Source organism: Musca domestica, unplaced genomic scaffold (genome assembly GCF_030504385.1).
Source record: "Musca domestica strain aabys unplaced genomic scaffold, Musca_domestica.polishedcontigs.V.1.1 11, whole genome shotgun sequence".
Classification (NCBI taxonomy): domain Eukaryota; kingdom Metazoa; phylum Arthropoda; class Insecta; order Diptera; family Muscidae; genus Musca; species Musca domestica.
In genome coordinates this window covers 10,349,978-10,374,229 of record NW_026712133.1, presented here as the reverse complement: position 1 = coordinate 10,374,229, position 24,252 = coordinate 10,349,978, and the positions used below count along the sequence as shown (strand labels likewise).

Here is a 24,252-nt window from a genome sequence, read left to right as displayed (position 1 = left end):
CAATTAACGGTTATTCATTAAATGGCAGAAATGCCTTCTTTTCCTCCGGAAAAGATTGTCTTACATTTAAGTAAAATGCGTTGTAAATGATGCTAGCAACAGAGATTAGTTAACAAAGTTCTTAAATGATAATTTAAATTGTCATTTATATTCTTTGTTTCTCGCCTGCCAGCGGCCATTTTGTGTGCAAACAAACACCGACACCGTGGATGGGTGGCCTTTGGTACGGCGCAAAAGTCATCAGGAGAAAATTGTCTAATATCTTTCGGATGGTATTATGGAAACCATAGTGTTTGTTTTTTAAGATAAAATGGCCCAAGGTTAAATGGCATAAGAACAAGACAATCATATAATAAGCTCTATTAGGCAATTTACAAAAAAAAAAAAAAAAAAAAACAAAGAAAAAACATTGTTTTCTGGAAAAAATGCTAAAAAGGCCATGGCTATAATGCATAAGCCACGATAATCGCCAGTGGTCATTGCAGGCATTTTTTTTTTTTTTTTTTTTGATTATGCTGCTAGTAGATGTTTTGATATTGGAATTAGGAATCCAACGAACTTGTAAAGACCAAAGGTGTGAGAAGTGCTCATAGTCAGCACTTTCGAATGTAACAGTATCCGGACGTAATGTATGGGAATGAAATAAAATATTTCATAAAAATATGATTGTCCAGGTAGAGTGTTTTTGACAATTGTACAATACATTATTCGTCTTTAGATCAGTTTATTCTTGATGCTATATGTCTAAAATATATTTGAGTACACTTGAGACAGTTCTACAGTAATAGGGTTTAAAATTATCATACAGCATATTCTTCCTGTCAGAATCTAGAAAGACAGACCCTAAAAATGTCCCTCAAATTCCTAATGTTCCCCTAAATTATACTTTCAAAAATACGCTCGAAGAAATGTCAGTGCAAAATTTACTATTTTTATGGAATATATGGCTAAAACGTTCTAAATTGATTAGATTGGATGATGGACGTAATTTGGAGCATATATGAAGCCTGATCTTGACCTTCTTACTGACAAAAGATAAGTAGGGTTAAGTCTTCTATCTAAAGTCGTTCGATAGGCCGACTTAATACAGCAGCCAAATATAAGCTCGAGTTAAGAAAGCTATCATAGGAGAAAAAAGCTTTGTTGTTTTACCTTCCTCCACACTTGCTTTGGCCGGATACTGTTTTGGTCCACATAAACTGTGTGTTTGTATGTATTATTTTATGTAATTTAATCTATTGTGTGAGATTGGGTTGGGTTTGGTGTGTTTTTTTTTTTGTTATATTCTCTTTCTTTTTTTTTCGGAGTGTGAATGTTCACAAAAATGGCAGTCATGCGGTAGTTGGGCGTTGTTGTTGTTGTTGCTCTTGTTGTCAGCAACATACCTAATAACATCAAACCAAAGTCAGTTACAACAGCAACCAACCACCGATAACAATTGAGTTTATCCTGATTATCCTTGTATTACAATTGCTGATTGTCCTTGTGGCTTAGACACGTACACACACACACACACAAACACACATTGGTACACAGCATCAGCCAGACCGACACCTAGCCCCTAGATGCCATTTTGAGCGACCACAGAACGATGTTCTATCAAATAACGCATAAAGTGAGGCACAACAACAGCAGCATCGCCTTCTATCCCATCCAACCATTCAACCAACCACTTGTAAGCCACTTGACATTTGCGAGAGAAAAAACAAGAACAACAACACTGAGCAATTGTGATTATTGTTGCCAATATTGTTGCATTTGTTTCCATGGTTTTAATAATTCTCGCAGGGTTATACATTGACTAGGGTGAGTTTGTTTGAGCTCTGTGCCCTCTGTTTTTCTCTCCTCCCCGAAAAAAATTGTTCGCAATTCTCTTTGGCCTTTGTTTCAACTAATTTGTAATTCATCTTCAATCGCCATGACCAAAGATTCTTTATTGGGGTTTTAATTAATCACTTTTTTCTTTTGACTTCCGATTTCCATTTTGTTGTTGTTTTAACTTTCTTTTTTTGTTGGAATAGTTTGTTTGCGTGGTCGCTTCGTTCGTGGTCGTTGGCTCGGTTTCGATTCATTTCCTTCCATTCAACATTCTTCTTTGGATTAGTTTTATGGTTAATTCCAAACGACATTCTATTTGTCATAGAATGTCAAAAAGTTTATTTTAATCAATCATTTCATATCAACAACAAACGCCACAACAACATCAACATTGCAAACGAACAAACTCAGCCAACCACAGGTACAGAGCTCCGTATTGAATATTTGGTTGTACGAATGTTTGAATGATTGTTTGCTAGCGGGATTTATGGATTACTCTATCTATCTTTTTTTCTCCTGAAAATAAATGCGATATGTGGAATGATAAATCAAATTTAAGGTTATTGCATGTAAATGGAAAACAAAAACAAATTGAATGAAAGAGAGAGAGAGAAGAGTGGAGAGAGAATGACATTATTCGTTAAATTTGAGGATTTATTCGCTAGTACAAGTATATGTTATTTAAAGCTTAGATTGGCCTTCATATCAAATCTAATTCAACCTTGGAAATCTGTAAGACGACCATACATGAGCTGTTTTCACCACCACTCCTATTAAAACTTAAACTTAATTTACTCAGAAAATTCTGACTCGTACTTGACTACGGATTATTTTCCTGGTGCTTTCGGTTTTACTGGCCACTTTAATCCTCGACTCCAAATTTGTTTTTTTTTTTTGCCTCTTGCCTCAAACAGACCTTGACTTTGCCAACAAAATTGCCAATCATCAATAAAAAATACATTAAATTTCTCTTCTCACTATTGATGAGTTTACATTTTTGTGTGCAAATTTATCATTTGCATGTTATAACGATATTCCCTACTAATGACACATCGATAATCGTCTAAAATATGACAAATTGCTTATCTCATCTTTCCAAATCATACTGCCATTTGTCGTTCGTTACGCTAATCGGATGGTAGGATGGTTTTTCATTTTATTGCAAAAAAGTTTTAAAATGCCAGGCAAGTGCATGAAATCACTTTGGCCAAAGTGGTGTAATGCCTTCTTTGTTTTAGAATGAAATTGAACAAAGTGAAACATCATTTTCATGACCCCAAGGCATTTTTCATTTTCTTGTTAAGGACAAACCACAATTTACCATTCATAAGCACCTTGGCTTGTGAACCATCATTAATCTTTATACACCTACCTATATGTATATATGTACAGATGTTCTTTTTTTACTCTTGAAAAAATATTTGCCAACCGAAATGTTCGAAATGCATAAATTTATAAACTACTCCAAAAAATACACTCACTCCACCACATATGCAAACAAAGCATAAATTTTGTTCAAATAAAAAAAGAAACGACGAACGAAAGGGAGAGTGAAAAATTAGAAACATAAAAGCGAAAGGGAAAGAAAAAGCGCAATGTGTAAATCCATGCATGTTTTACAACACAACTTAATCCCATTTAGCAGAAATACAAAATGAAAGAAAAAAAAAAACATATTTTGCATATTTTCTTGGAGAGCTTCTTAATGCCCTACGATTTCCCATGTATGAACATAGCAGCTTTAAGCTTTACAACATCGAAATGCTAATATTTTCTGTGTGGATGTGATGAGGTGGGGTGGCATTGACATATGTCGAAAACAACAATTTGGTCCAGTAAGCGTCAAAGTGCCGTCTTTAAACCTAAAATTTAAGAGAATCCATAAATTTCCCCTTGGTGCTTAATCTACTTCTAAGAACCAACACTATGACCAGTTAATAACAGAAAATATTCAAGAGCATTTTTTCCACTTCGTGCTTTTCTTCTGCCATATATCACTTATTGAGTTGTCAATGGGGGTTTTTTCTGCTTTTCAAAAATATATTTCTCTTTTTTTCGCATGAAACTCAAAATATTGCAACAATTCTGGAGGGGATTAAAGAACATTCGTTAATGTTTCTTTATGAGCATAAAGGGGTTAAGTTATAATGGTTTCTTTCAGTGTAAATGTGTGTGCGGTGTGTGTGTGTGTGTGTGAGTAGGAGTTGGTGGTATAAAATATGCATATTACATATTCGACCAGAACAAATGAAAGGCACAAGCACATAGCAAGGATTCTATAAAGCTGTAAATCTGCTGTAATGGCATTATAAATATACTCATACTTTTTCACACACACACACATGGAAGCGCTGAAAATACATACAGTTTTTTCTTAAAGTTTACAGTCCGTCGGAACATGAATTGGAATATAAAATAGCATGTTGGGAAAAAGTTAAGATCCGAGCAAGTCTGAACTTTTGTAACACCTTGAAATATGCATTTTAGACCCCACAAAGTATATATATTCTTGGTCAGCATAAAATTCTATGTCGATTTAACGATGACCGTCCATCTGTATGTCTGTTGGCCTCACTCTAGCTTCCGAATGAATTGAAGTATGTTGATAAAATTTTACTCAAATGTGTTTTTAGTCTGCAGGACTTTTGGTATTGAAAATGGACCATGCAGGTAACGGTACCTCTCGATATTCGGTATTTTACTGATTTAAGCGATATTATTTACAGGAATTGTTTCAAATTTCGTATTTGAAGTTCCTAATGGGTACAACAGCCTTTGACAGATAATTGTGTTTGCGGATCCACGTCTTCGTATAGCCCTCATATATCGATACCTCCCTATATTTGGTATTTTGACGATTTTAGCGGCACTAAGTGTTCTCGCCCAAATAGAAATTCTAAGACCGCTGGGTTGAATCTCTGCACAAGCAAACAAACTAAAAAAATAGGAAATTGCCAAGAGTTCAAATTTCGTCATAATGCAAATTTATCTTGCTATATGTAACCATAACGCTAGACCTTTTAAGGAATTCTCGATTAGATGAAAATGGCGAAAAATGAGTTGTTTCGGTCTAGAGAAAAATATTACTTTCAACAGAGCAAATTTATGTAAATTTTATCGAAATATATTCTTGCCATCGTCACGCATTGACATTGCCAAAATATTGTTGAAGAAATAATTTCCAAATAATCTCTTCAAACAAAATTAATCATTTTTAAAGCCCCTGCCATACACTCCGTAATTTTCTCTTCGTCTGAACTAAAGTATTTTTGTGGCCAAGCGAATGTGGGTTTGAGTCTTTGCTAATGGTAAATATGGCATAACGATAAACTGCATAAATCTTTTTAAAGTGGATAATTTTGCATATGTATGTGTATAGACAAATCCTATTAGTCTATTATTTTTCTAAATTCTTTATGCTCTTGCCATGTAGCAGACGGATGAGTCACGTACTTTGGGGGTGTTGCAAATTTTTACAATATCCTTTCTTTTGTTGGAAATACGTTCAAGTCTAAACCAACTGACTGCAAGAAAAAAAAAAAACATGGTTATTGTCTGGGCCATAGAAACATCAATAACATCATCAATATGAAATTTACAAATAGTTTGTCCGGCTTAATTATTATTTCATATTTGAAGTTAAAAATAAATTTTATAATTTTTAAACTAATTTCAGTAAAATATATGAGTCAGTCTTTTGTCAACCTTTTGTCTTCGTAAATATTTTAATTACTTCAAAATGACATTATAATTAAGTTTCAGATCCGACTCCAAACCGCTTGGAATTCAATTTTGTTTTATAAAACAATCCCACTCCAATATTCTAAATATATCTCAAATTTTCCACAATTTGATTAGATAGATTTTTGAGTTGTTACATTTCCTTTGCTCGTTTTTGGGCAACATTTTTCCAATTTTATGGGATTACAAACGATGCAGTTGCTGACAACAATATTAAGCCGATTTAAATTGTCAAACCATTCATTTGTTCGTTCATTGAATGCATCCTTTTGAAAATCCAATAAAATTGTTTACATTTCGATTTGTTATATAGTAATTCTTTTTTTAATTTTCGGGGGAAATGTTCTTCTATGGGAAATTTTTGGAAAATTCTTTTAAAATAGATTTGTTTTTGTTTTTTACCAGAAATTTATCCAAAGGATTGCTATTGGTTTTGTATTAAAATCAAATCGCATATACGTACATGTAGACATACACACAAACACGTACATATGAATATGTACTCTAGTTTGTTGTACAATTTTATATCCTTTGGATATTTTTGTGTACATGCATGTTGTTGTTCTTGTTGTTGCCTGTTGGTTTGTTAGCCAAGTTTATATGAGGCCATTGCGTTATCTCTTTTTATACACTTTATGATTCTCTAGCCACATGATTTTGGCTTTTATTTCTATTTCTACACAGTTAAATTCGGGATTTTTAACTGTTGTTTTTATTTTTTGTTATCATTGCCGGAGCGCCATTCATAGATATGTACATATTCTTATTTTGCCTAGAACATAGGACCATCAACTAACTAATGCCGGTTCCATTGGAGGCATAGCAGATATGAATGTTTTAGGGATGGCGATTTGAGATTTTGAAGAAAGGGAAAATAAAACATTGCTAAAAATTGAATTTAGAATATACCATGGAGGATACATGCATAGTTATATCAAAGGAAATACTGAAAAAAAAATTATTTCGAAAGGTCTTGTATTTTGGATTTTTGTGGACATTCTGAAGGTATTTCCCCTTATGTTGCTTTAAATAATTTTCATAAAATATATAAATTCTCAGTCGATTTATGCTCCCTTCACAATTTAACCACGTGCAATACATACACATACATTTTCTCACAGTTCAAAGGTTTGCTCTTAGGTCGAACCCCATTGAAACTGCCAATTATCAGTTCAGATTTGGTAGTCGCTCTTAAAACATATATAACATCCTCCTACTTAACAATTATTCAGCACCAAATAAGTATAAATTTTAGATCATAAATATAAATTTCAGCTTATAAGCTCAGCTTGAGCCTAGTAGGATGTGAAAACCTAGTGCAAATCCATCCACATATGTTTTATATAAAATTAAAAGTAATGGGATTAAGTCTAACTATTTTGCAACAACAGAATACTACGGCATCCCGAACAAACATGCCAACATTGTTTTAAAATTAAAAATATTAAACCTATTATACAATATGACATTAATTTTCAAACCCCAATCTCCATTGACATCTCTATTCAAAATCGACCATGGAGGCACGCAAACGATTTCATATTAAAACATTTGAAGAATTTCTATTGCAATCGCAATGCCTTAATAAAAATAAATAAAATTTTGGTTGACCACTTTTTGTGTGGAATTGAAAGCTAAAACTATACGTACATGATTAATTTAAACATATTTGAAGAAAGACAGATTTCCGCTAAATTTGGCTATTTGAAATCGACATCGGTCATAAAACAAACAATTGAAATTTACTGTGTATTTTACTCGCCTTTCGACGTTTTTTTTTCAAATTGATGTTAACTACAAGAGAAAAAAAAAAAAAACAAAATAAAAACATATTTCCAATTTTATACCAATTGCAAAAAAAAAAAAAATCTGAAAATTACTAAGTCTACAACATTTGCGTTTAGAATTGTTAAAATCCGCGCATTATTATTTTCGATGGAATTTTAAAAGATTTTCAGCGAAAAAAGAACATGGAAATAAAACATCCTTTTTTTAACCATAATGCCTTTTTTTGTCCTTGGCCACAGCATTTTCATAAATAACTGGCATAAATGAGGTAAAGAAATTATCATAAATCATTGTTTTTAATGTTGTTGTATTATTTTTAGAGCATCCAAAATATGTATATATATATATACACATAAAAAATGGATATAAAACCCAACACTCACATTTATTAGATAAACCACTCCAAGCTCCTATCCTAGAAATGTCCATGAGCAGCACCATAAATTGTAATAAATGCCAAGTGACACTTGTCATGTTGTTGTTGTTTCTGCTGCTGCTTCCAGCAGACCGAACCAACACATTTAAGGTGTTATCAGTTGTTAGGTCAACCTTTGTCATATTTTCCACATCAAAAGCCCCGAACAATTAACATTAAAGAAAAGGACATGAATTGCTTTGTCATTGAAAGAGAATGAATTTTGAGCTTTGCTGTCCTTTTCGATGTAGATAGTGTTGTATTTTAAGTTTGTTTCTTTTTTTTTCGAAAAAAAAAAAAACGAGAAACAGAATTTTTGCTGCAGTAATTTCATAACTGCCATCATTTGTCAGGAAGTTTTGGAAGAAGCTTGAAGGCATTTGTGGCAAACCTTAATCAAACGAAAAAGCAAACAAAAAAAGTTTAGTTTAAGACAAAATTAATGAAGCCGGTACAATGATTTTGACAACTGAACCCTAGTTATTTTAAGATGTGATTTGGTTTCTCGTTGTAGTTTTACAGGAATTAAAGAAGAAGTATTTTGAGGTTTAGAAATTGAATTGAGTTTAAAGACTTAGTTGCTGGTTTCAGATTTCTCCACTATCCGTTGGGATCACTGAAATTCTTATGTCTTATATCCTTATGTCGTTTTTTTTTTTTTCAAAAAAAATATTAAAAATAAATTGTTTATCAATTACGAAAATTTAAAAATTATCATCATTAACAAAATTTTCAAATGTAGAAGAAAATCGCATTCTGTTGTCAAATACGGATCATTACAAATATTAAAAAAAATATTTACCTGTTTTTTTTTTGTTCTTTGCCTTTGAGCCAATTTTCGTTAACTCAATTTGTCCAGTACAAATGATCAAGGTTTTTGCAGTGAATTTAAATTAAAAATAAATAAATTTGTTCCCACACACACTTACATATACTTACAGATAAATGCACACATACACACTCATCTATACATGCTGCTAATTGAAAACACTTGCAATCAGGTTAACACATATCAATTGTGTGTGCGTCTGTATATATTTATATGTTTGGGTATATTTGTATTTGGTTAGGTAGGGACGGGAGGGACAGGACAGGACAGGAGTGGACAGTACATTTCAATAATGACGAATGAGTTCTGGCATGTGAATGAATTCTCAATTGATGTGATCCTTGAAAACATGTACGCCACCCACAAACACGCACACAAATGGGGGATACTTTTTGGTGGCCATATACGTTGTGCACTCACACACACACGCATACACACGAAAAAAGAAGGAAAAACAAAAATTAAATAAAGTCTGGAAAGTATAATGTGCATTGGACAAACGTTCAGTTGCCATGTTGAATTTCCAATCAGATAACAGGATACGGAAATTGTCAATTTCCATTTATGTTATAGGCCAGCAGGAACATGTATGCCCCATTACGATTTCATTTTGTTTTCCGCGGTGCCTGTGTTGGTGTGTGTTTGTGAGCAACATGGTGTGAACATCACGGCTCCACTTTCTTTCACCTACAATTCTGCCAATGTCACTGCCACTCATCTCCCAACACAATATTTACATAAAATATAGCTGTGATAATAGTAAAATAAAATCGAACGAAATATATTAACGAACACGAAAAATTTCAATAGAGGCAAAAAATGTAACTTTGTTTAATGTATTTGTGGCTTGAATTGATGTTCCACCAAGGCTTTTGACGAGGACAATTCTTGTTAATTTGCGGATGGCCCGAACTGAATTCAAACAGGTGAAATATAGGTGAACAATACCCAACCACCCATACACACACTCATATACAACCATGTCCGTTTCCGCACAGCAGTAGTCGCTGTTGTTTTTTTTTTTTTTTTTCAATTCTTTTCAATTTGGATTCCGAATGTGGTTTACAAAAGCGACAAAAAAACAAACAAACCATTTACCAACACAACAGAAACAAGCACGCATACATTCGCCCATAAATTAATGACTGTTATTGATGAAATACCATAAAAAATAGAATAATTACAGAATATAAATTCATATGAAGTGGATATGTATTTGTTGAGCAAAATGACAATTTATGGCAAAAGAAAAAGCAAACACTTTACAATTTATAAACGTTGAATTGTTAATCTATATGTACAAACACACACACATCGATTTACATATGAAGCATGTAGCGCAGAGGTCAAACATGTATTTGCTAATAGATATTGATAAGGGCCATAAATTAACATAGTTTTATATATATATATATGCAATGCTTGTAAATGACACAAGAATAAAACTAGTGCATCAAGAAAAGGATAAAAATCGGGTTTGTCCGACACTATCATGCCCTACTCCATTGAGTATTTAGTATATATAGTATAGGTCGAACTTTTAATACCCTACACTATTTCGAAGGATCTTGAATAATTTAAAAAAATCCGTCGAAAATACCATTCCGAACTTTAAATACGAAATTTGAAAAAAATTCCGTTGAATAATGTCGCTAATATCATCAATACAGCGGATAAAGGGAGATACCGTTGTATGTGGGCTATACGAAGACGTGGACCTGCATAAACAATTTTCTGGCATACGTTGTACTCGCACTCGTCACGAGCTTCAAACTTTAAATACGAAATTTGAATCAATTCCGTCCAAAAATATCATCGGGGGGTGTCGTTATATGGAAGCTGTACGATATCGTCGACCTATATAGACAATTCTCTTTTATGAGGTAAAGTACTCAGAAAGAACCCCTTGTGTGGATTTTCACCCAATTCTATTGAAAAATATGGCTACCAAAATACCGGATACCGGGAGCTACCGTTAAAGGGGGATATACGATATCGAGGACCTATATAAACAATTATTTTCCAGGGAGTAAAGTACTCAGAAGAAACTCCTTGTGTGAAATTTCAGAAAATTCCCATTAAAAATGTGGCTACAATCATCAAAATGCCGAATATCGGTCGTATCGTTATATGGGGCCATACGACATCGTGGACCGATATAACTCATCTTCGAACACAAAAGACTGACCTGTGTAAAATTTTAGCTTGCTATCTTTATTCGTTTTGATTCTAGAGTGATTACAACAGACGGACGGAAGGACAGGGCTAAACAGTCTTAGAATTTTACGCTGATCAAGAATATATATACTTTGTCAAGAATATATATACTTTATTATTTCGATGAGTTACAAACGGAACGGTAAGAAAATCTTCTACAGTAAGAAAAAAAGTTTAAATTTTCAATAATTTTGTGTTCAACGATGATTTTTTTCAAATAAATAATCGTGTTATTAAATTACTGAATTTTTATAAATGCTTCTGATCAGGAATTTCAATAGAAATTTAAACCAAAAACGTACTTTTAAAGTTCGTTTAAACCACTTGCTTGTTGTTTGTCCGTTCTTTTTATATAAAAGCAAGAGAGTGAGAGAGAGAGAGGAATCGAAAAACTAGCAAAAATGTCAAAACTAGCTCTGCCATTTTTGTTAATTTAACCCCAAAAAAGGCCCCCATTGTTACCAATACGATATGTCCTTACATTCTTCCGGTTGATGCCCCCAAATGATGTTTATACTCATCTAACCCACTGTTCGTTCCTCTACAGTAAATAAAACTACTAGTTTAATGATAGAATATCCATCCATCCATCCAGCCATTTGGAATACACTCAAGCTGCCATGTAATTGCTTCGTTTGGTCAACTATGAGGAAGTAAGCAAAAAATCGTATTTCAATTGCCACAGGTCAAAAGATGGCTATGGAAGGGTTGGGTGCGACCAAGAGTTAGGATGGGGGCCAAAAGTTGAACACACAATGAGGAGGAACATTTATTTTTAGTATCTGGTAAATGGAAGATGTATGGCCCAATAGGGGTAATTGATGATGGTCGAGACACTCTGCAACATTTATGCGTCAATGAATAGTTTAAACGGAAGAATTTACAAAACACATACACAAAATGTATCGATATACTCATATTGATGTATTTGCTGGTGTTTGTGTGTGTGTTTATACAAACAACATCAACTCATAGATAATTGCAAAGACAAGAGTAACTGGCAAGTCAGACAGACGGATGGACACACAGGGGCAGATAAATATAACTGATGACTAGACTAGATTGTGGTTTGATACTGGGCAAAGATTGTACATAAGCATTACAGGTTGGTCGGAAAGCAATAAGTATCTTTACAAGCAGATATTGCTATTTAAAAATCAATGAAAAATTGTTGTCGCAGGCACACACGCACACTCACTCACACTAATAAGTAAATGACTTTTAGAGGCAAGTATTGAGTTATTTAGTAGCCAACTGCAAAAGGGCCAACAAAGAAGTTTTAAGGTCTACTGCATTAGAACTTGAAGACATATTTCAGCTAAAGAACCACAATCAACGACCTCAGCACTATAATATCAGAATCCATTTAATATAGTTAAATCCCTCTCGCTCTCGTTTTCTTTCTTTCGTTTTGTCTTTGTTCCCATTCGGAATATGAACTTCTATTAAGCTGTTTGTATTTTTTGTGCGCTGTTCTCTCCTTCACCTCAAATACAATACAAAGCTGCCAAGCAATTTCATAACCAGAACACATGACGTCTTTAGATAACTTTGATATTGCCGCCGGAAATGAAAATGGAAAACACAACACACACATACACACAAATTGAAAGGAAACAGAGCAAACAAGTCGGGGCGAGAAAACATCCACACATTCACATACATATCACACATGGATTGTCACATATGCCCCCAAAGCCTTGGTGTTGAGTGAATGTTTGTCACATTTCAATATGAAAATGTTTGCATATCCAATGTGTGAGTGGGTGTGTGTATGCGCGTGAGAGTATGGATAGGTGTGTAGAGTGTGGGATATATTCCAACCAAAACATATTCTCATTCACAAGAGTATTACACCTAAGCCTATGTGCGTCGCCATCGTCGTTTATGAAATATCCTGGTAACAGGTGCTTTGTCCAAGAGGCTTTGCCGAAAGTCATTCAATTTTAGTCAAACAAAAATAATCAAAAACAACAAAATCCATCAGTCCATAGATGAAGAGAGAGCTATACATACATCTGTATGAGGAAAAAGAAAATTTCTTTGTTTTGATTTAAATAAATTTAGTTTGTCTATATAATAAAATAAATAGAACGTGTGTCTGATAAATTTAATTAAGATGCCAAAGGAGGTGATAATGATTTATAAATGAATATAGACCCAGCTGGTCTTTTAATTTTAGTTTTAAATGTACAAAATTAGTCAATTAGGGTTTGTCGGTGCATTACTTAAGTGTTCAATATACCAGTCATGACTTTTGGAGGTATAGGTGATTTTTAAAGTTTCAGAATTTTGCAGAAACATGTAGACTAGAATTTGGAAACTTGATATATCGATTTCAAGCATCCCTGCTCCTAAGATGTGTATTAACGCCTCAGTCTGGAAAAGTTAAGGTGAAAAAATATTTTTTATTTATATTTTACGATTAATACAGGGTGAGATAAAAACAACTGCAACAAAGTCAAACGCCATAATTTTTGCATTTTATTTTTAAATATTATCGAATGAAAGCAAAAAATGTCGGAAATAGCATTAAATTTTAGAGTAAGTTTAGATTTGTTCGAATGGGTCACCTTTGGCACGAATTATGGCCTTTAAACGGCCAATGAAGCCGTCACATGCTGCACGAATGTTGCTCGGCGGTATTTGGCCCATTCCCGGCGAAGCGCTTGCTTGAGGTGATCTTGGTGACTTTGGTATTTTTTAGTGCCAACCTGGCTTTCCAAAATACTCCAGACACAATAGTCCAACTGATTGGTATCCGGAGATTTTGGTGGCTATTGTGCGCTGGAAATGAAGCGAGGATCCTCATTTTGCAACCATTCTTGAATGGCGCATGCTGCGTGCGATGGTGCTGAGTCCTTTTAGAAGGTCTGCGGCCAAAATGTTTGCGTGCCCATGATTTTAATACACCCTCCAGAATATTTTCCCGATAATATTCGGCATTAATTCTGATGCCACGGTCGATTAATACAAGCGGAGGGCGACCATCGGCTGTTATGGCGGCCCAAACCATCACCATGGCCGGCGCTTGAGTTCCGGTGGCCAGCCGAAGGTGCACATTTTCAGTCGACCTCTTTGGCAAGTAAACACGATCATTTTGTTTGTTTACAAACTGCCGGACAACATGTTTTCTTATCGGAGAAACAAATTCGGCAGTTCTCACTTTCGGCCAAGCGAAGCAACTCTTTAGTTCTTTTGAGTCTATTTTCCTTCTGTTGAGGTGTAAGTTCTTGCACTTTTTGGAATTTCAATGGCTTTACGCCGAGCTTATTTTTCAATATTTGCCGAGTTGAATAGTGCGATATGTTCAGCACACGAGCCATTTTTCGGCTACTGTGACGCGGGTTTCAATCAAGCCGCTTCTTTACTTTTCGAACCATTTCTGCTGATGTTGCTGTTTTCTTCCGTCCACTTTGTTGACGTCGGGCTACGCTACCAGTATCACGGTAACGAGCGATGGTACGAGACACAAAAGATTTATTAACATTTAAATGCTGGAGTGCTCTAACGATAGCCACTTGTGGTTTTCCAGTCAAATATAAAGAAATCACACTATCACGCTTCATTTCCATCACGAATAACTTTTTTGCTGGAATTTTTTTTGTTCACTTGTAAACAATATAATGAGCTGTCACTGGAATAATTTTAACAGCTGTCGGACGAGTGGCTTAGAAATGTCAGCAGTCTGAAGATGGTTGCAGTTTTTTCATCTCACCCTGTATATCTATTTTCCCTACCTATGCTGTGTCGCACCGCGCTCATGCACTTATGATTAAGAGATTATGTTATTAGTGATGTTCTGTAAATTAATTGATGGACATTTAAATACTTTTATAGAAATTATTTATTTGTGGCCAGGTCACCTGTTAAATCTTCAGAGTGAAATAAAATTTAAACGTAACTCTTTTTTCTCCATTTATCAATGCAAAATCATTGTAGCGAATTATTTGTCCGAAGCACTGAAGTGAATAGCGAGGGGCGGTGGGGTGAAAGGATTTATATATGACTGCAACCTCTAGCAACAGATCAATGCTGGTGGGAACAATAGCAAGTGCACATGTACAGAACGAATGCACTTGCATTTCCTGGCCTTTTCGCGAAAATGCAATTCCTGTGTACCATGCCGATACGATTTCGTTTCAATTTACAATTGATTTCACTTTAAAACCAATAATAAAATAAATTTGTTCCAAAATTTTAACCAATTGGTTTTTGTTTTGCATCTCTTTATTCCTATAATTTTTATTTTTATAAATTATTATTTTCGTTATTTGTAATTGGAAATGCCAACACATTTCTGCAGCGGATATAATACAGGATGTTACGCTCTAACAGAGCGCTGTTAATGTAAGTTGCCAGTGAGCCCCAAGAAAAAAGTATTTAAGAAAGGATTTTTGTTTTGATTTCGACATTATTGCACCAATTTTGTTTGATCATGTTCAAACCACACACACATACGCACTCATCATCTTCACATGTACCCGTAGAAACAGTCTCCCATATGATTTTTATACCATAAAACAAAACCAACACAGTTTTTTTATTATTTGTTTAAATTAGCTATGTAATACATTTGCAGAGAACAACAATTAATTGTCGTTTTCTTCTATCATTTACAGATTCACCATATCACGACGTAAGCGGTCTGCCAAATCCATACAATATGGAACACATGGAACAAGATGAAGTTATATCGCCACAACAGCACATGTCTCTGAGTTACGATGATAGTTTTGAGGGTGAATATTCGTCCACACCGAATTCACGGAATCGTCGTGTTATACGTGAAATAATTGTGTAAATTTTTTTGATAATACACACACTAACACAACATAACATAACATGTTCATACACATACCACCCACCCATTTGAAATCATATACAGACACCCACACACTTCCATTAGCGGCAAACCGAATTACATACTTAGCCTAAAAACCAAACTATCAAAAAGGAAAGCAAACAAAAAAAAAGAAAACAAGGTTTTGTAACTTATTTTGTTTAAGTTATTAAGAATATATCCTTGAAACCTGTTGTAGAGAAGAAACAAAAACAAAAAACAGGAACTCCAAAATCACACAGTAATCTCAGAACTTTACAATTCAATGCACTTTTTCAAAGTACAACACGTAACGCAGCCATGCCATGCGTTTAATGTGAAATACTTAATCAAGTCGTTTGGTTTTATTTATTTATTTAAAAAAAAAAAATGGAAAGAAATGTGCACTTATTGTTATGAATTTAGCTAAGTGAAAACAAAAACAAAACTAAATACCAGGATTCACAAACTACACATTTACTCGAAACCCCCCTTCCACTGCCTGCCTGCCACTACTTATTGCCCCCAAAAACATCATTTGAATGTTGTGCAGCCACTTTTTTTGGTTTGCTTGGTATCGGAGGCATTTAACCAGAATCATCATCAGCGACGTCATCATCACTCACTCATGCAACTTCATCATATTTCGTTGGGATTTTATTTTTCCCAACTACTAAATACATAATTCGAATTAGTAATGTTTTTGTTGGACCATCATCAACATAACTACAATTACACGATTTTTAATTTTTTCACACAAAAACACCCACATTTATACGTTAAGTTCGTAACGATATCAACGAAAATGAAAACAAGTTTTTTGAATGTTGCCATTTTTATAAAAAAATATATATTATTTAAAACAAGAAATAAATAAATTTACTTAAATATTTGTTTGTAGTTGTATTTCTTTACAAAACATACATACATTTAGTTTTTTTTTTGTTAATATTAGTTAAGCTAGATATTTTCTATGCATTTTTTTTCAATATTACACTTATTATGATTATTATCGTAAACATTATGTTTGTGTGTATGCGTATATATATTTTTTTTAAATCGTAAATTAATTAATTTCTAGTTTAATTTTATAAACATTATTTTTTTTTTGTACACTCAGCCGGTGAAAACCCCTCCACCTGCTGAACTCCCAGTTAAGTTTAGTTATGATTTATATAAATATTTTATTATATATTTTTTTTGCCTGTTGTTGTTCATTTTGTATGAAAACGAAAATAATGAATGGTGCCGTTGTGAGGAAATCAAAGGATTTAATTTTTTATTTAAATCTGTAGTAAGTTAGAATCCTACCAGAAGGCATAATATGATCTGAAATTGCTCAATGTAATGTTTTTGTTTTATAATTTAGTTTTTAATTATTCCTTAACAAAAACAAAAATCTCAAATGTACTTAGATGTTTTATACAAGGTGTTTCGAAATGCATGGATTAAAATTTAATGAAATAGTTCGATGATTTCTCACAGGAAATTTAATAACAATTTTTAAATTAGTTAAAAATTTTGAGATGCCAGGCGAAAATTTTGAATAAAAATGTCGAATGAAACATTTCACAAATTAGAAAATATTTGAATCATAAAAAAGATTATGATTGCTTCTGAACTTGTTTAAATCATTTATTTGATATTCTGAACTATTTTCCAAGAATCCTTCAAATGTTTCTGAAAATTTGGGATCGAAGTAATATATATTTTCTCCACAATTGTACTTTTGCATGATCACTGTCCATCTATACTGCAATTATCTAACTTATTTGCTCAAAAGTGTTCCATGTCAATTTATAAAATTTTCATAATTTTTCTGTGACAAATTTCTGAAATGGATATTTGATACAAAATCATGAGCAACATAAAGTCGGCCAGTAAGCCCATCTGACAACTAAGTTTGATGTGAAAAGACATAATTCGGATTTAAAGTTCAAAAAATTACTAAGCTTACTGGCAAATTATAGTCTTCTTGGCCGACCTTATTAGGGCCTTGATAAAAATAGATTTTTCTGCATTCATTTTGAAGCACCCCAAAATTTACGTATATGTTTATGTATTATTCTCTGTTTGCTTTCATAATATTTTATTGTCATTATTACCTTTTTGTATCAGCTGATTTCCTGCTTCCTCTTTTTTGTGTTACCTTTGGTTAAGGGGGGAATTTTTATTTTCTCTTTTCGAACGGAAAAACAAAAATACTTTTGTGGAGAAAACTTTAAAATTCTGGTGTAGAGAAAAGTGATTCAACAATAATTTTCATTTTTTTTATTATTTTGAAAATGGTTTAAAATATTCAGGTTGAAACTTTGCTAGGTATGTTCTGTGAAAACAAGGATTTACTCAATGGTACTAACATTTTAGTACCTTATCTTATTTCAAAATACATTAATTAAAATGTATTATATATGTACTTTGAAAATATATCAGATTTGAATTTTATTTGAAATATTTTTTCCGTACAAATATGTTGTTGTCACAAAATAAATACCGCGCAGAGTTCATTGTTGATTTTTTAAAATAATTCAATTTTAAATATTTTTAAAATTAATAATCATTTTAAAAACAAAACCTGAATACTGTATATAGACAAGAAACATCACAATTAAATAAATTCATTAATAAAAACTACGTTGAGTCCTTGCCATATTGTATGTTAACTCAACATTGTAAGTTTCTCTTCAAAATCAGCCATGGAAAAAGTTATTTTTTTTATTTCTGAATTTTTCTGATTGTAATCGGTATTTGTTTTATATCACTCCAAATTCACTTTTCTTCTTCCATGCCCTGACCAAATAGTATTTTTTGAAGAATTTTCATTTTTACAGCAAATCGGAAATTGTTTTTCTCCACACCTTAAAAAATATTTCAGATAAGTATAAAACACCCCCTTTCCTCAAACTCCGAACAGGACTTCCATTTATTGCTATATTACCATAAGTTTGTTTGTTTGTTTTTTATGTATATGCATATGAAATAGTTAAAATTTTGTTTTACAAAATTATTCAAAATAATTAAAAAAAAAAACACTCATCATGAGAAAGCTTTTAGTTTCAATTATTGAAGCGTTGCATTTGCTTTAACTTTAAAAACCTATTTATTTGTATTCCTTCTTTTTTTGCTGTTTAAGTCCACACATACACACTCGTATTTCGAACTTCCATTTAATACTGTAAAACTTGGTCAACGAATTACATTTAATTCTACCTAATTACATATAAATTTATATTTACTATATATACATTACATTAAAAACAACAACAAAAACATGAAAATTTCCCACAACTGTTTAAAACACTTTAAGATATAACATAAATGAAAGCAGAAAAATATTTGAAAAAAAAAAAAAACCATTTAAAATTAATGCAAACTAAGTTATTTTAAGTTAAGAGAATAAGTAAATTTAAGTAAAAGAACGAAAAAACATGAAGCTGCAAGAAGGAGGAAAAAAATATGAAAAAAATTGAAACCTAAAACAAAATATATTTTTTAAAGTTAAGCTTAGATTAAACTTAGCCATAAGACCACAAACGAAACAAAAACAACAACAACAATTATGTCCAAAATTTCTTTAAAACAAATAAATAAATAAATAAAACTTAAAAAAAATAAACAGCAACTGCGTTACTTAAATGTAAATAATATAATGTAAAATTTATTGTATACAATAACAAGAACAAACAACAAATATAAGTTTCTTATTTTATATTTTTTCAAACAAAACAAACGAAATAAAACAAAAAAAATAAAGAATACAGAGATAAACAAACCAAGTTTAGAGGTACACTTTACACCGATACGAATTCGTGTAACTGCGAAATGAAATAAACAAAATATAAAAATATTAAATTATATATAAATTTAATTTAATTAAAAACAAAGAAAGCAAAAACAAACAAAAAAATAACTCTGAAACAACCAAGAAAAAATGATACAAACTTAAATGTAGTTAATTAAATTATACATATTATAACAACCGACAACAACAACAGCAACAAAAAGTGAAACATCCAATAAAAACTATATGAAATTATTAAACAAACAAAAAAAAAAAAAAAAAACAAACTGTGTTTTTTCTTCTCTCTCTCCCCGCCGTTTGAAAGGCTGCTATGGTAATTTGTTTAAAAGCAAATTAGTTATGCTTATAGTTTTAATTCTTTACGCAATGTTTGGTTTGTGTAACAGATTGGCAACACAAAAAAAAACAAGGTAAAGAAAGGCTCACAGTCGGACGTGGCCGCCTTTTATCATACCCTACACCTTTTCATAAATATATTATAGGGCTAGCCATAACAAATAAACGTTTTTATGGTGACTTGATGATCGTCAAATACGTATTATGACTTTAAATCAGATATAATTTAAAGCCGAAAGGGACTACTATATGGAAGGTATATATGGGAGCTATATCCAACCTTGATAAGATTTGGCAAAGGTATTTCTCAGCTGAGCAGGGTGAGATGAAAAAACTGCAACCATCTTCAGACTGCTGACATTTCTAAGCCACTCGTCCGACAGCTGTTAAAATTATTCCAGTGACAGCTCATTATATTGTTTACACGCGCACCAAAGCATTTTGGTGAGAATTTTCCAAAAAAAACTTATTCGTGATGGAATTGAAGCGTGATAATGTGATTTCTTTATGTTTGGCTGGAAAACCACAAGTGGCTATCGTTACAACGCTCCAGCATTTAAATGTGAATAAATCTTCTGTGTCTCGTTCCATCGCTCGTTACCGTGATACTGGTAGCGTAGCCCGACGTGGACGGAAGAAAACAACAACATCAGCAGAAATGGTTCGAAAAATAAAGAAGCGACTTGATCGAAACCCGCGTCGCAGTGACCGAAAATGGCTCGTGAGCTGAACATATCGCAACATTCCATTCGTCAAATATTTAAAAATGAGCTAGGGGTAAAGCCATTGAAATTCCAAAAAGTGCAAGAACTTACACCACAACAGAAAGAAAATAGACTCAAAAGTGCTAAGTTGCTTCGCTTGGCCGAAAATGGTGAACTGCCGAATTTGGTTTTCTTCGATGTGAAAACATTCGTTGTCCAGCAGTTTGTAAACAAAGAAAATGATCGTGATACGAAATTTTTGGATTCCATTCAATAAAATTAAAAAAAAAAAATGTAAAAAATTATGGCTTTTGACTTTGTTGCAATTTTTTTATTTCACCCTGTATTTGATATGTTTCCCCAATAACGTTTCATCTTGATCGGACAATAAATGCGACCGGTACTTTGTTTACAAAAATACATGGACGGACGGAAGGACATGAATAAATTGACTCAGAATGTGATTCTTGCAGATCAACGAAAGGAATTATGGGTCTGTTTTTCTCCCTCTTCCATGTTACAAACAAATGCAGGTTAGCCATTTAAATGGAGAACCAATTAGCCAGATAAATGGAGAACAAAGTCCATCGAAAGATTCACTACGATTCGTCTCTTTCTGGGTTATACATTTTATGCTATCAAATTATGGAGCTTAATGTTCAAAATTTTATGTACCTATATGAGTATTTTTATGCGGCATAGGATTTACAAGTAGTTCTGAAATTTGTACCAAAAGTTACATGGAAATACCAAAAGCCATGCTTTCAGAACTAAAAATCGAAAAGTTACAAAAAAAAATTGCTACTAAATGATCTACTTATTCAGGGCTGTCATAGAAACCAATTTTGTCACTATTGGTTTTAAAAACGACAAGAAAAAATGCTGTGGTGTCATGAAAATCAATGTAATCGGTTTTATTTTCGAATTAGAATTTTATCGGTTTTGGTTGTCATAGAAGCCAATGTTATTGGTTTTGTTATTGGAAATAAACCAAGTTGCTTAGACCTGTCACTTTTCATTTGCTTTGGATTTTTTAAACAATTTTTAAAGGATATTCAAAGGACTAAAACAAATTATAACAGATAAAAGTATTGAAAAGAGTCACCTTTTGTGTGTGAGGTACAAGAAGGGGTTCTTCACAACAGATCTTGTGTTAGCAAAAATGTTTGTATGTGTTTAATTTGAAAAGAGTTGAAAAATCTTGAACCCTATGTGAGGGAGGTACCAGAAGAAATGGTCAGATCTCTACCGTTATTATAACAGATCTTATGTTAATGGAAACATTGAATTGTACCAAGTCTAAATGGAATCGGATATTAATTTCGCGTTTTATGAACTTCATGAATATTTTGAAAATTTTGACCGGAAGTAGTGAAGCAATATATTCTATCATCACTTTATATTAGATATGTGATAATTTTTGAAAATTTTTGAAATATGCATGAGATACCAGATATAGTGGACTGAAGTGTTCCACTTCATCTAATACTGACAGTTATATTGAGATATACAAAATTTAAAGAAAATCAGACATCTATTACTAATTTTATAGGAATAATTGTTAACCGTTTCTGAGAGAGAAACGAGAACAAGTGATCCCATAAAATCCATATTCACATCAGATCTCTGGTTGAGAGACATATTTAGATATACCAACCTTGAAAACAATCGCAGACTTATTTGCTAATTATAAGAGATTTAGATATTTAAAATTGTGACTTTGTGGAGGAGGTACCGGATAGGTCATCTAAACAATATTATGTTAATAAAAATAATAAACATGTCAATATTTTCTCGAATATTTTTTTTTTAATTTTTTGTCATATTTTTATCGCATACAATTTTTTAATTTGACTTAAAATATTGAACGGTACATTTTGAAGTATTTTTTTCACCTTACAACACATGTGTTAGGGGTATTATATTTAGGTCGCAATTATCGTCCAATCTGCATGAAATTTAGCTTGGGTTAGGTTAAGGATCAAAAAAAAAAGCCTTGTTTATTAGAAGATGTTCGCAAATATTTAGGTTTAAAAATTGACAAAAAAAAAAAAAAAAAAAAAAAAAAAAATATATATATATATATATATATATATATATATATATATATATAAATATATATATATATATATATATATATATATATATATATATATATATATATATATATATATATATATATATATATATATATATATATATATATATATATATATATATATATTTATGAGTTTAGAGTCTAGAACAGCCCTTACGTCTAATATTTTTGATGGTCGTCGGATAATACTTAGTTGTGGAAATAATGGACCAAATTTGTGTGTGAAAAAATACCAAAAAAAAAACACCTCTGACCTTTATATTAATGCGGATTTTCTTGACGAATATAGTCAAATATCGGAGATACAGGAAATCATATTGAGGAATTTAAAGTTTCTATCTTCGGTTTTCGAATACACATTAAACATTTATGATAGTTATTCGAAAATAGGAGCAATTAGGTTCAACATTTCCGTTTATTTAGCCTTTGATTGCTTGTTTTCATAGAAAAAGGTCCTATGATTTCTCCAGTCCGAAAACCAGACGCAGTGACTTGTATTTGCTTCTCGTGAATCATTCGAGGATTTTCCTCGCCTCAAATGCAACAATTCTGTTCATTGACGAAGCCATCAAGATGTAAATTGACCTCATCACTGAAGATGATCACCATATTCATGTACCAAATTAACGAACTCCCTTCGCTGTCCACGGTCACCTGGCTCCAATTCCAGAGTCAATTGAAATTTGAATGGATTTGGAGACAACAGTTTGCTGAGCTTGATGTCGGATTGAGGAATGGAGTTTGAGCGACATTATCAAGTACAGCTGCGATATTTTCGAAGGTACTTTGTTGTTTTCGCACGACTAACTGCCCCAATTTCTGCAAATGTATCCATTAATCTCTTTACAGTTGACTCCTTTCGCAATTTTGATAAAACAATTTCATAATGAGAATGCGTTGTTTATTCGTGTAGCGCTCCAGTTTCATTAACCTCGTATCTTATACTAAAAAACAATAACAATTATGGTGGAGCTTAATGTTAACAAGTAAAAAAGCAGCTTATACCCTCCACCATTTGGAAAAAACTTGAAAATTTTCCAAAAAAAAATCTGTCGAAACATACCGCTTGAATGAAAACCGCCTTAATTTGTATTATAGGCTGTAGTAACGGTTCCGAAATTTATATACAAAATTTGAAATTTTTCCGGTGAATAATGTCGCAAGAATCATCAAAATACCGAATATCGGAAAGTGCCGTTATATGGGGATATACGATATCGTGAACCTATATTAACAATTCTCTTCCAGGGGGAAAAGTAGTCACGAAGAACTCCTTGTGTAGAATAGAACAATTTCATTGAAAAATCCGGCTAAAATCATCGAAATAAGGAATATCAGGGGGCACCGTTATATGAGGGCTATACGATATCGTGGACCTATGTAGACAATTCTGTTCTAGGGGATAAAGATAGAGAAAAACAGAGAACTCTTTGTGTGAATTTTCCGACAATTCCGTTAAAAAATGTGGCTAAAATCATAAAAATATCGAATATCGGGGGGTGCCGTTGTATGGGGGATATGCGATATAGTGGACCGGGGTAAAGTACTAACAAAGAACTCCTTGTGTAGAATTTCAGACAATTCCATTGAAAAATGTGGCTAAAATCATCAAATCAATGGGGGGGTACCGTTGTGTGGGGGCTATACGATATCGTGAACCGATATAGCCCATATTCGAACTG

At 32.6% G+C, this 24,252-nt stretch overlaps 1 protein-coding gene across 1 annotated transcript in view; it reads left to right on the top strand.

Annotated features, from left to right (window-relative positions):
* Positions 1–19,440, top strand: part of LOC101900488 (cell adhesion molecule Dscam2) — a 275,819-nt gene extending 256,379 nt beyond the window's left edge. The window contains exon 9 of the mRNA XM_005181985.4: positions 15,431–19,440. Coding sequence (XP_005182042.1) covers positions 15,431–15,612 — 182 coding nt within the window. The 3' untranslated portion in view covers positions 15,613–19,440. The remainder of the gene's footprint in view (positions 1–15,430) is intronic.
* The last annotated feature ends 4,812 nt before the right edge of the window (positions 19,441–24,252 follow it).